The following is a 13,673-nucleotide window of genomic DNA, read 5'->3' as shown; positions in this document are numbered from 1 at the left end:
TGAACCTGAACCTGGGGCAGGGAATTGACAGCACAATTGGCCAGGGGAATGTAGTTCCAAACTGTGGAGGCAGCCGAGGAGAATGAGCCATCTCCCACTGAGCAAAAGTTAACTTGAGGCTGCCATAAAGCCTCGGTTGCTAGAGCAGTGAGTTAATGGAAGAGATAGAGTGAGATAAGAGATGAGAGGTAGGGCAGTGCGTGGAAGGGAGTAGAGTGATATGAGAGGGGAGAGGTATGAGAGTGCGTGGAGGAGAGTAGAGTGAGATCAGAGGGGAGAGGTAGGAGAGTGTGTGAAGGGGAGTAGAGTGAGATGAGAGGGGAGAGGTAGGAGAGTGTGTGAAGGGGAGTAGAGTGAGATGAGAGAGGAGAGGTAGGAGAGTGTGTGAAGGGGAGTAGAGTGAGATGAGAGGGGAGAGGTAGGAGAGTGCGTGGAGGGGAGTAGAGTGAGATGAGAGGGGAGAGGTAGGAGAGTGTGTGAAGGGGAGTAGAGTGAGATGAGAGAGGAGAGGTAGGAGAGTGTGTGCAGGGGAGTAGAGTGAGATGAGAGGGGAGAGGTAGGAGAGTGCGTGGAGGGGAGTAGAGTGAGATGAGAGGGGAGAGGTAGGAGAGTGCGTGGAAGGGAGTAGAGTGAGATGAGAGGGGAGAGGTAGGAGAGTGCGTGTGGCGGAGGAGAGCGAGATGAGAGTGGAGAGGTAGGAGAGCGCGCTAGTGGCGTTCGTCCGGCGTTTGCCCATTGTCACAACCGCAATTTCCGCTATTTCAAGCCGACCTCCACCGACGACCCCCGTGGGACCGATGCACCACTGCGAACAAACACCGCGGCGGTGGTGGCGGTTGTGGTGGTGGCGGGGAAAGCTCACTGCGCTGATTATAGCGACGGACGTAACTCATCGAAATTACCACAGCGCGCTAACATTGAACAGCACAATCCAATCCGATGAATTAAAATTGTTTTACGCCCATCCCCCCCACCCCACCAGAACCGCCCCAACCACCCCATCGTTGTCTTCCCAGTGCTGATGTTTACACACTGCACCTGGTACTCGTTTCAGGCTGAGCCGACCTAAGGGAGGCCCAGGACCCCAGCGCTGACTATGCTCACCACTCGTGTTAGGCGTGGCCGGGAATTAAACTCAGGTTGCTGTATTGGTGGTGCAGTGTGCAAACCACTGTGTCACCGCTCCGCATACACACACACACTCAGGTATACACGTACCTACAAAGACAAGGATCCCCTGTATAGCCTTAACAGATTGTTGGGGCAAGTTCTGTTAGCGAGCACCTATGACGGCCGGAACGGCACATGAGGAGGTAGGGTGGTCAGCACCATGCCAAGCCACCTTTGTCTCCCTAGTGGCGACATTTACTCACTGGACCACGTACTCATTTGAGTAAGCTGAGTCGACCTAGCGGAGGGCCCAGGGACCGGTTCAGATAATCGTCACTGGGTGTTGGCCGTGAGCGGGAATCAAACTCGGGTCGCCAGATTCGTAGCGCAGCGCGCTAACCTTTACACTACCGCTCCCCACTGTCAAACACACACACACACACGCGCCTGGCCGGCGACCGACCGCCGGCCAGACCCAAACCCTGCCCTCTTGCTCTCTTCCTGCCACGCGAGGCAATTGCACAAGCCTTGAGCAGCGAACACACACTCTCATCAACACAGCCATTGTTCGATGGCAAACACGCAACACCAGGGTCGCGTTTGTACTCTTGACAGCAGCCAGGCGTGTACACACGTGTGCGTGCGTGTGGGAGCGGTTAGCGTGCTGCACTACAAATCTGGCGATTCCCCGCTCACGGCCAACAACCGGTCCCTGGGCCTCCCCCCTAGGTCGACTCAGCCTCGAATGAGTATCTGGTGCGATGTGTGAACATCGCTACTAGGGAGACAAAGGCGACTGGGCGTGGTTCTCGCCACCCACCCCCTCGTGCACAGTGCCGGCCTTTATAGGTGCTCGCTAACAGCACTGGCCCCAAAAGTCTGGAAAGTCTCTCTCTTCTTACAGCAGCTGGCATGACGAGAAGGCACGTACACACACACGCGCATGCGTGTGTGCTGAGCGTGCATGTAATGGTGTGCGTGCGTGTGTGTGATGCAGTGGTTAGCGCACTGCGCTATGAACCCTGCGACCTGAATTGGATTCACCGCTATAGCCAACATCGGTGGCGAATTACATCACAACTCCCCAAAGTCAACTCCGGCTTAAATAAGTACCTGATGTTGCATGTAAACATCAGTGGTGGGGAGACAAAGGTGGCCTGGCATGGTGCTTACTCCACCTCCTATACCATGCCGGCTTTAAATAGGTGTTCGCTAATAGCACTTGCCCCAACAGTCTGTGAAGGGATATATATGGGATCTTTGTCTTTGCATGGGTGTGCGGCGACACTGTGTATTCTGCATTGGTGTGTACAGTTGTGTATGCGTGTATCCTTCGTGTCGGGTTTGAGAGTGTGTGTGTGTGAGTGTAAGAATGAGCGTGTGTGAGTGTATGTATGTAATTAGATTAGTATATGCAAAGGGCTGGTAACCCCTCCACATTTTCCATGACATTGTCGAAAAACCACGGTGAAAACATCCAAAATATGCTTGTGCCAGAGATCCCAAGGGGACAGGCACATTAGGCTGCCAATCATCAAAGTCAGTCATTCCACAACACCTTGGTCTGTCCCGTGACCTCCTGCCAGCGAGTTTTCCTCAATTAACGAGACCTCAAGGTACACCTAGCCTGGCACAAGCGCCACGGTGACGTCATCACCACTTAGCGGCGAATGGCGGATGCTGTTTGCATGGAGAGCTCAGGTGCACGTGTGAACACGAGTGCGTTTGTTTGTGCACAGCAATCTGGGAAGAGGCTGAATGCATGAATGGGCATCCATGTGGGTGTTGTGTGTAGTGGTTAGCGCTACGCTGCGCTACGAACCCGGCAGCCCGAGTTTGATTTCCGCTCACGACCGACACCAGTGACGATTATCTGAACTGGCCCTGGGCCTCCCCTAGGTCGACTCAGTCTCAAATGAGTACATGGTGCGTGGCGTAAACATCATCACAGGGAGACAAAGGCAGACGGCCGTGGTGCTGGCCACCCATCCCCTTTGTGTGCCGTTTTGGCCTTCATTGGTGTTCGCTAACAGCACTTGCCCCAACAGTCTGCCAAGGCTATACAGGGGATCTTTGTATTTGTTTTGTGTGCTAAGGGCAGGGGTAAAATTCCACGTGATGGTTTGGCGCTTCTCCTAAACAACGCCATACGAACGGGCGCCCATTGCTACGGGACTACCATGAGCGATCAAGACGGAAAGTCCAGAAAAACCGCGGGAAGGCCAGGAGAAGACCTTGATTTCTCCCCGCGTTCTGTTCCGTTACTTTACACCGCATGCTTGCAGTCTTAATCCTGACGGGGCGTACGGGCCCTTCTAATGTTCCGCCCTCAAAACAGGTTTGCGCTTGATATTCATGGAAAACGAGAGCGCGGTTTCGTAGTGCGGTCGTTTATTAAGCAAAGTTTGCAGCCACGTGACCCATCAAGCCACAAGACGGCCTGTGACCTGCTTTGAAAGCCACTGTTGGTTGTACCACCCACAACAAACGTAGCGCAGTACGACGTCGCATATCCACCCTGACCAATAAGCCGCCCATCTCACCCAGCGGGCTGCAGTGTTTGTGCACCATAGGGGGTAAACAATCATTCTCTCGAAGACGTTCATTCGCGTCGTCCCTGGGCGACCTCTTCACGCACACACGGCACCGTGTTCTCAACCTCGCGAGCTTTCGCTCACTTCTGCAGCACAGCGCAAGCATTTCCCCCCTCCGTGTCACAAGCGGCTTGAGCTCTCCTTGCCCAGTCACCTGCGCATGCACGGCGGCGTACACAGTCAACCAGCGAGTCGGACATGCGACATTTGTAAAGGAAGGGCCTCATGCGACAAAACTATCAGCCATGCACCAGCGCGCGGGGAGTATGCCACGCGTGTGTGTGTGTAGCGTCCTGTGAAACCCGCAGGCTGACTGCGTGTGAGCATGTTGATGTGCCTGCATGTGTGTGTGGGCAGCAGTGGCGCAGTGGCTCAGCGGTTAGCACACCGCGCTACGACACCCTGCGACTGGAGTTTGATTCCCGCTCATGACCAATAAACATTGGTGAATATTTGAACCGGTCCTGGGCTCCCCTAGGTCTACTTTGCCTTCAAGGAGTACCTGGTGCGGTGTATAACACACCACCATGGGAAGAGACAAAGACGGCCGGGCATGGTGTTGGCCACCCACCCCCTCGCATGCCAGTGCCAGTCTTCATTGGTGCTTGCCAACAGCATTTGTCCCAAGAGTCTGTTAAAGGCTATATGGGGGGTGGTCTTTGAATTTTATTTGTGTTTGTATAGCCTTGTGGAGATGGGAACAGTAGTGTAGTGGTTAGTGCACTACACTGTGAACCCGGCGACCTGTACTCGATTCCCGGGCCGTGGCTAAACCAGAATGGTGCTTATCTGAATGTTCTGGTTCTCCCCTAGGTCAACTCAGTCTTAAATGAGTAGATGATGCCTTGTGTAAACATCAGCACTGGCCAGGTATGGTTCTGACCGCACCAACGCATGGTGTGCTGTGCCTGCCTCAATAGATGCTCGCAAAGATTGCTTGCCCCAACAGTATACATGAGCTTCATGGGTGATCTTTGTCTTTGTGCGTTGCAGTACTGTTACACTCGCAGACTGACCTTGTGTGACAGTGGTGTATGCGCATTTGTGTGCATGTGTGTGTGTTATGCATTTCAAGGGCAGGTTGTACGTGGCAGTGTTTGTGTGTGCATGTGTACGTGCGAGTGTGAGCGCAGGCTGTATGTAGCTGTGTTGTTTTGGAACTGCTTTGTGTGTTAAGTTTTTGTCCTTCCCCCGCACATCCGATTAGCACGGTTGGCTACGTACGGTACGAAAGAAGTTCAACATACATATGTGTGTCTGTCTGTAAGGCGTTTCTAGTTTTTTTTTAATTGCGTTGTTTGTCTTGGGGCCCTAAAAATAGATGACCATTGATCACCACCGCCTCCTCCTCCGGGGCAGTGGGTGGGCTTGTTATTTGCGATGTTGGCTTTAAGTGTATTAACTTTAACGGCACATTGTGAACTGGAAAATGCCATGTTTTTGTGTGTATGTTGTCTTGCTGCGAGTAATAAAGTGCACATGTGCTCGCGCGTGTATGTGTGGGTCGACTCGGCCTCAAATGAGCAGCTGGTGCAGTACGTACACATCACCGCTAGGGAGAGAAAGGCGGCTGGGAGTGGTGCTGGCCACCCACCCTCCTCGTGTGCCGTTATCGGCCTCCATAAGGCGCTCGCAAACAGCACTTGCCACAAAAGTCTGTTAAGGCTATACGGGGGATCTTTGTCTTTTGCACGTGTGTGTAGCCAGGAGCGGTGACGCGGTAGTTAGAACACTGCGCTACGAACCCGGCAACCCAAGTTCAATTCCCACTAATGGAAAACACCAGTGACAATTATCTGAACCGGCCCCAAGCCTTCCGTAGAACAGCGGTTGGCAACCTCCAGTTCCGGAGCCGCATGTGGCTCTTTAAGGACTGGTTCGTGATACGGTTGGCTACGTTACGTTGCGAAACAAGTTCAATGTACGTATTCTAGATTTGAAGCTTTCGTGACTGCAAGGATTCATATTCTTAGGTTTTTTCGGTAAAGTCACGTAAGAATATCAATGTACGTACACATATACATAAGTGAAGGAAAACCGTGGTGAGCGGGCACGCAGGTGTAAACTCACGGGCTGGCCGGCGGGCGCGCGGAACACGTGGCAGGAGGTGTGCGAGTCGGGGTTGTCGGGCTGCGTGCGCACCAGGTACGCGAAGCTACCCGGCTGCCGGCTGCAGTGCACGAAGCGGGAGATGTGCGCCGCACGCTGCTCGAAGATGAAGATGGAGCTGTTGCTCTGGCTGCCGGCGGGCACGCACCGCACCAGCGGCGGGCACACGTACAGCATTACCTGCGGGAAGGAAATGACGTCGGTGAGCTGTCAGTTTTCAACGCATCCCCCCTTACTCCCATAGTGCGTAAACGGTACGCCGGTGCAGAACTAGTATGACTATTTTTTGTAAACTATTTTTTTATTTTACCAGGGAAGGACCACTGAGCTATGTAGATATTTTTCATAAACGACCTGGCCACAAATGATTTCTCATCGAAGTGGATTATCGTGTGGAAATGTATAGCAGCCAAATACTCTGAACGCGTGATGTTCAGAGTATTTGGGAGAAAAATCCAAAAATTGGGAGAAAAATCCATGCCACGACAAGAACATACAAACTCCTAATATACAGGTGTCAGGGTCGGGATAAAACCCACAACCTCCTGTATACCAGGCGAGGGAGTTAACATCTCGCCAAACAGAGAAACGAACGGTAGCTGTGGGCGATTTATTATGTAGAGGTTGTCGTGGGTCTCGGTGTGAGTCTGTGGGTCTCTAAGAGAGTGAGCCTATGGGGGCGAGAGGGGAGAGGGTAAGAGAATGCTTGGAGGGGAGTAGAGTGAGATGAGAGTGGAGAGGTAGGAGAGAGTGTGGAGGGGAGTTTAGCGAGTTGAGAGGTAGGAAAGTGCGTGGAGGGGAGTAGAATGAATTGAGAGGGGAGAGGTAGGAGAGTGCGTGGAGGGGAGTAGAGTGAGATGAGAGGGGAGAGGTAGGAGAGTGTGTGAAGGGGAGTAGAGTGAGATGAGAGGGGAGAGGTAGGAGAGTGCATGGAGGGGAGTAGAGTGAGATGAGAGGGGAGAGGTAGGAGAGTGTGTGAAGGGGAGTAGAGTGAGATGAGAGTGGAGAGGTAGGAGAGTGCGTGGAGGGGAGTAGAGTGAGATGAGAGGGGAGAGGTAGGAGAGTGTGTGAAGGGGAGTAGAGTGAGATGAGAGGGGAGAGGTAGGAGAGTGCATGGAGGGGAGTAGAGTGAGATGAGAGTGGAGAGGACAGGAGAGTGCGTGGAGGGGAGTAGAGTGAGATGAGAGTGGAGAGGTAGGAGAGTGCATGGAGGGGAGTAGAATGAATTGAGAGGGGAGAGGTAGGAGAGTGTGTGAAGGGGAGTAGAGTGAGATGAGAGTGGAGAGGACAGGAGAGTGCGTGGAGGGGAGTAGAGTGAGATGAGAGGGGAGAGGTAGGAGAGTGCGTGGAGGGGAGTAGAGTGAGATGAGAGGGGAGAGGTAGGAGAGTGCGTGGAGGGGAGTAGAATGAATTGAGAGGGGAGAGGTAGGAGAGTGTGTGAAGGGGAGTAGAGTGAGATGAGAGTGGAGAGGTAGGAGAGTGTGTGAAGGGAAGTAGAATGAATTGAGAGGGGAGAGGTAGGAGAGTGTGTGAAGGGGAGTAGAGTGAGATGAGAGTGGAGAGGTAGGAGAGTGCATGGAGGGGAGTAGAGTGAGATGAGAGGGGAGAGGTACGAGAGTGTGTGAAGGGGAGTAGAGTGAGATGAGAGGGGAGAGGTAGGAGAGTGTGTGAAGGGGAGTAGAGTGAGATGAGAGGGGAGAGGTCGGCAGGTTGGCGGAGATGGAGGCGTGGGATCCTACAGACGTGAGACACGTGCGATGAGCTCAGGACCATTTTTAACCTCCACCACAGATCACCACACTTCCGCTCTACACTCCCAACGACAATGGCTCCCTGTCTACTTTCGCTGCGTGTTAAAATTTCTCACGCTCGTCTATAAATACCTCCATGGTCTTACCCCATCTTATCTTGCTTCTTTCATATCTTACGATGTCCCATTCTGTCCTCTACACTCCCAAACTCTACTGTCCCTCTCTGTGCCTCCAAGGTTTTGCACGCCCTTTGCCAGTGCAATGCCATCGTCCAGCCATCGCGCACACAAACTGGAGTCTTTGCTGAGAGTGAACTTTTTCCCTCTGTACGTATAAGGCTGGAGAAAGGCATGAGGGAGGGAGGTGGCAGGGAAAGAGAAGGCGGGGGTGGTGGGGTCATACAAATATTGATTCCCTTGCCCGTACTGTAACATGAACATGAATCCATGTTACCAGGTGGCCATGTAGTGTGGGCTCTGGTCTGTGTTGGCATTCGCAGTGTAGCGATGAGCCCGCGCTTGCAGAATGCCTGTGCACAGCAGTGGCGGTGTGTGTGATAACGCCCTATGGGTTTGCAGAGCCAAGACACACCGACTAAAATCCTTCTTCTTCCTCCTCCTCCTCGTACTTTGCCCACTAATGCAGAGTGTGCCTTCCTGTTCATCCTTCTCCACTAACTCCTGTCCTGGTCCACAACCTCCATGGCCCCCCGTCCTTCACATCCCGGTTCGCCTCTTCAATCCACCTCTACCTAGAACTGCCTCGCGGTCTGCAGCCTCGTGCTGCCACGTTCACCACCTTCGTTCATCAAAAGGCGGTTTTTCCGATCTGCCTCCCGCCTGAGTCGTCTTCTCTCAGCTTGTCTGAGATGGGCATCACTCTTGCCTTGTTCCATATCGAGATATTTATGGTCCAAAACAAAAACATTGTCTAAAATTCTAATTCGAATTACCAGAGTTGCCCAGGTTACCCAGCAGGTTGGATCGCTGAGCACTGCTGAGATCCTGGGATCGAATTCTGGTTTTGACCCATTCGTGATTAAAACCAGGTTCTCAAAGTGTCTTGAGTTGATTATCTCAGTCCGATCACGAATAACTGCAGAAAAAACATCTACCGTATTAAGTTGGGTTTTAAATACGGAAACATTTAATCACACTGAGAAAATCCTCTCCAGTTTAACTGCTATGTGATGATCATCTAAACATAGCTCAGTGCGTGCAAAAGTTGCCGGGCCAATCGTGTGGATTTAATGTCATTCCAGAACACGGGCTGTTCTGGAATGCACAAAGGGTGATGCACCACTCTGTTTGAGTTCCAAATGGACGTTTTTCATTTCACAACACGATGCAGATAGAAGTTAGAACATAATTTGGGGTGAAAAAAAAGAGACTAATTTTTTTTTAAAAACCAGATATCTAATGAACCGTAGCAATGGAATTCTACGTATGGCAGGCATGACTTTCATGAGACATAATACTGGTAGGAACCTCCTGGTTACACCAGCCCACAGGGGATTATTGTGTCCGTCCGTCCATCGTGCAGGGAGGGGCTGGGTGGGGAGGTAGGGGCTGGGTGGGGAGGGGAGGGTGGGGAGGGGCTGGGTGGGGAGGGGCTGGGTGGGGAGGGGTGGGAGGGGTGGGGCTGGGTGGAGAGGGGCTGGTCACCCCGTGGTGCCCTTATAAAACTCAACGTTTAACCTACTCACGCCGGCTTGTGCCCGCCCTGACAGTCGGGCATATTTGCGGAATACACCACGCCGCCGTTGACCCTGGCCATTGACCGAGCAACCCAACGTTCCTACCAGCTCCCTCCGCAGGAATGGCTGGTCAACCAAGAAGAAGAGGAATGTGTTTTATAACAACGCCCTTGTGCAATCCAGCGTGTGTGTGTATGCTAATGAACAGACCGAGTTGGACACTCGGTAAGTAATGGGTCCATTATGACAGCTGTGAATGAATCTACAACCTCCCACAGTGAACAGGAGGAACATTTGGGCAAATACAGGGAATGCTCATGTATCCATATGCGAGTTAATATATTTTCCCGTGAATTCCACTCCTTGATTCCTCCACCCATGTTGAGGACTCTACCAGATTGATTGTATCAGCTCATCAAGTGTGTTCAACCACCACTCACCCTCCCACTCTCCCACTCGCCCACTCACTGATTGATTCACTCACTCACCCTCCCACTCAACCGCCACGCTGCAGCTCACAGTACATCTCTTTCTGCTTCTTCCCGACCACCGCTCGACTGCAATTCCCTCCAAACGTCTCTTTTTGCACGTTTTTACAACCTTGCTCAATTCAATAAACGTATTCATTTGCATCAGCTACACCGTCAATAGTGCTGCCTGATGCTGACCTGAACTACCACACCGCAATCCAAGCCGACAACATCTGACAGTCCCAGGCATAGCTTCCCATTCAAACGCTGCACAAGTTTTTTTTTCAAGTTTCATTTATTAGGTATAGCCCTGTGAGCCATTCGGCTCTTGAACCGGGTGCAACCGCAACAACAAAAAAATGAACAAAAAAACATCTCAAAGTGAATATGTGACTGAGTGCAAACAGAAAATCCAAGTAAGCTGAGGTTCTACCCCCCCCGCTCACTGCACATGTTTTCGCCCTCGTGCTCACGCCTCTCCGCTGTGTTTTCTGACCGTGTGCGAGGCTGCCCTCACACGGATAATGTCTCATCAATGAAAGTGGTCCCCTCCTCTGACAATTAGGGAAGAGCACTGCTCTATTGCCTCAGCAGACCGTTTGGGGTCAAGTGCTGTTAGCGAGTGGCTACTTCTTCTTTCGTGTGACTGATGTAGATGCAGAACAACAACTACAATTTCACATTCAGGTGGTGAAGCCAGATAATCGTGTCAGGAGCAGTGCAGTGTATCGCTGTGATGTCTCCTTCGTATTTGTGGATTGGGCATTGCGCCACTGGATGCTGTACGGTCTGTTGTGGATGACGACAGTCGCAACAATGCAGAGTTTGTTATTTTTCCACTTGTGCATCAGGTATCCAAATCTGCCATGGTTTGTAAGGATGCTGTTTAGGGTGGACCATGAGCTTTGTGGAAGATCAAAACCAGGGATGTTCTGCGTTGGGTCTTTCACAAGCTGTTTGTTTGCGAGTTCCTTTGAACTCCAGCTCTCCAAGCGTCACTGGGGTTGAACTCGCATCCTTGCGTGCCGATTGGCATGGAGCAGCGATTGAATTAGGTTCGTAAAACGAAATCTCGCAGCACGTGTGGAGCAAAACCGAAATTGAGTTTGCCCAAGAAGCTCCGAGCACGGCGTCTGTCTTTTCGCTACACGTGCTGGGCACTTCTACAGGAGCTAAAACGTCGGACCTCGTGTCGGACAACAACACGGTACACAACCCGAGTTCACACGCGAGAGCTGTCCAGGCGCAAACCCGCTTAGCTTTCCGAGATCCGATTATATTGAGCGAGCTAGGGGTGTTTTCATCCCAGCTAGGCTTGCTGCGATATGTTTGCAATTATTATAAGACTCAGGCTTATGTTTAGTGAATCGCAGTTGACGATCTCTTAATAATTTGTATGGATAATGGTAGTACAGTAATGCACCAAAAGTAATACAATAATTCTAAACATAAAGCTACATGACACTGACATCCCGATGATCGTGGACATTCAAATTGAATGGCGAAAATCTATATTGTGGCAATCGAGGTCATAGGTCATGTGGTGGTTGGCAAAGCTCAGGCTCCCCAGGGGTGAAATGTGCGCCCATCAGAACAGCTGAGGGTCACGTGTTTTCAACGGCTGGCACTGACAGAGCAGGGTAACACAGACACACGCTCTGATACAGCGGTTGGAATTGGCAGTGGGATACTTTTTCGGACATTATCTCATTACTCAGGGACGTGGGTGGTGGGTGGCGTGGTTAGTGCCCTTTGCTATTCGAACCCAGCGAACTGGGTTCGATTTCTGACACGCTCTGATCTGGCGGTTAAAAGTTTGCGGTCGTATTTTTATTTTAACAAAATCCTGTACACGTGATTAAAAGCCTTTGACCAAATAATGCGAAATACACCCAATCCTGTCAAACCTCATGAGCAAGCTAAGCCGGGTAGGGGCCTGGATAGTGCTTGGCTTGGTGACCACCCTGCACAATAACATGGTGTTATGTTTATTTTTCCGCGAGTCTACGTTGTGGGCATTGCGGAAAAAATCCATTGTTGCAAGGCCCTGTACTTTTACGCTCCTACCGTCTGCGCCTCCCCGCCTTCACAGACCTGCAATGACCGACGTGGTAAATTACAAGTTGTCAAATAAACCTCGCTGCACGCACGACGTGGATTAGATAGGAGGCCCCTCATCCAGTAGCGGATCAATCAAGGGGGCTGTAGATGGACCACATGCAGTACGTAGAACTGGAGGTTCAGTGCAACCTCTTGTCCCATTGCTCAATGAGCTTTGACGTGAAGCCACGCATGCCTTAGTTTGTCTCTCCGGGCCAAATGCGGTTGCACCGAAATGCTGTGAAATTTTATACTTTTAAAAGTCCTGTCCTGGCAATGGAGGATGCTAAAAATCATGGGTGGGGAACCTTTCCTTTAAAGAGGACTCGAACCACCAGACTGACGGTTTCGTCTCACTCACCGTGAGTTCAACCACCATACGGCAGGTCGCAACAACACACACACTCACCCGCTCACTCACCACACTGCAGGTCACAACACGTTCACTCGCCCATCCGTTCACTCCACTTGCAGTTCAACTTTAGAATTCCCTCCCATCACCACCTCTTTTCCTAAAGTCCTCAAAATAACCAAGCTCAATTCAATTCTAGATTTGAAGCTTTCGTGACTGCAAGGCATCATATTCTTAGGTTTTTTCGGTAAAGTCACGTAGGTAAAACATCAAAATTAATGAAAATAAAATAAAATAAAAACAAAAATCATTTTATTTTATTTTCATTAATTTTGATGTTTTACCTACGTGACTTTACCGAAAAAACCTAAGAATAAGCTCAATTCAAGTTATGTACCGACTCTCAACTATTACATCTTCAACATCTGCTGTTTGTCGCCGGCTCTGTCGTTTTTTGGGCCTGTGCTCAGTGATTTTTTTTCAAACAGGACTTCCAAGTACTTTGTGCAGCGCAATACATAAACACACACACGTACACCTTAACAGTTGCGTCACCGCAAGAGACTCGTGGAGTGACACCACAGTTAGTGCCCGAGTGACGAAACCAGAAACACTGTGTCCTTTTCCACGTCCAAAATACCCCCCCCACCCCACCGTTCTGGCACCTGATTATAGTTCCACTAAGATGGTAGCAGTGATATACTGTATACACAACAACACAACCTCAAGGCATTCGTCAATAACGGCATGGCCGTAAAAAGAAAAAAATATATAACAGGCAACGATTCGGGCAATGTCCCTTCTGCACAGAGGTAGTGATGTATGTACGTATGTCGTTTGTGGGCGAGGCCGCTGGCTGTGTGAATTAAAGTCGCGGGTTGCATTTGGCCCTTGGGCTTAGCCTCCTCCTCACCATTGCTGCAAAGCAGACCGTCGCATATCCGACCGTCCAATATCCGCCCTGAGCAATTATCCACCCACACACCCAGCGTGCACGGCGGTTGTGTAACTGTCATTTCAAATATATATAGATATTCGCAATTATGCACTATACACACTAGTTAATGTTCTTAATCTCAGGTACATTCCCTTACTTCTGAAACAAAATAAAGCATTTTCATTTCTTTAAAGAAGTTTATGCTTTACTTTGGACGGGCATGTATTTGCTGTGATTTGTATAGCTGTCATGTTATACAGATGTTCACACATCGGACCTTTTCACATAACCCCACCTATAACCTAGCTCAACCGGCCAATCTCATTAGATGTTTTACTGTACTTTGTACATGAATTGAGCAGCAGCTAAAACAATCTTTGTCCAAGTCTTTAAATCCAGCCGCTGTATCCCACCCGCGCACTCGTTTACACGGACAATGATAAGACTGCACAGAGACCCATAGACCCACACAGAGACCCGTAGACTCACAGAGGACACATATGGACTCACACAGTGACGTAAAGACTCACACCGAGACCCATAGCCTTGCACAG

General features: G+C 50.8%; 1 protein-coding gene across 2 annotated transcripts in view; it reads right to left on the bottom strand.

Annotated features, from left to right (window-relative positions):
• The window catches only part of TBC1D4 (TBC1 domain family member 4), an 84,372-nt gene that overhangs the window by 67,788 nt on the left and 2,911 nt on the right, over positions 1-13,673 (bottom strand). For both annotated transcript variants that reach the window (XM_078602825.1, XM_078602826.1), the window contains exon 2: positions 5,775-5,993. In XM_078602825.1, coding sequence (XP_078458951.1) covers positions 5,775-5,993 — 219 coding nt within the window. The remainder of the gene's footprint in view (positions 1-5,774; positions 5,994-13,673) is intronic.

This window comes from Lampetra planeri, chromosome 19 (genome assembly GCF_965212315.1).
Source record: "Lampetra planeri chromosome 19, kcLamPlan1.2.h2, whole genome shotgun sequence".
Classification (NCBI taxonomy): Eukaryota; Metazoa; Chordata; class Hyperoartia; order Petromyzontiformes; family Petromyzontidae; genus Lampetra; species Lampetra planeri.
The sequence above is the reverse complement of the archived record's forward strand: the minus strand, read 5'-3'. Positions and strand labels throughout refer to the sequence as shown.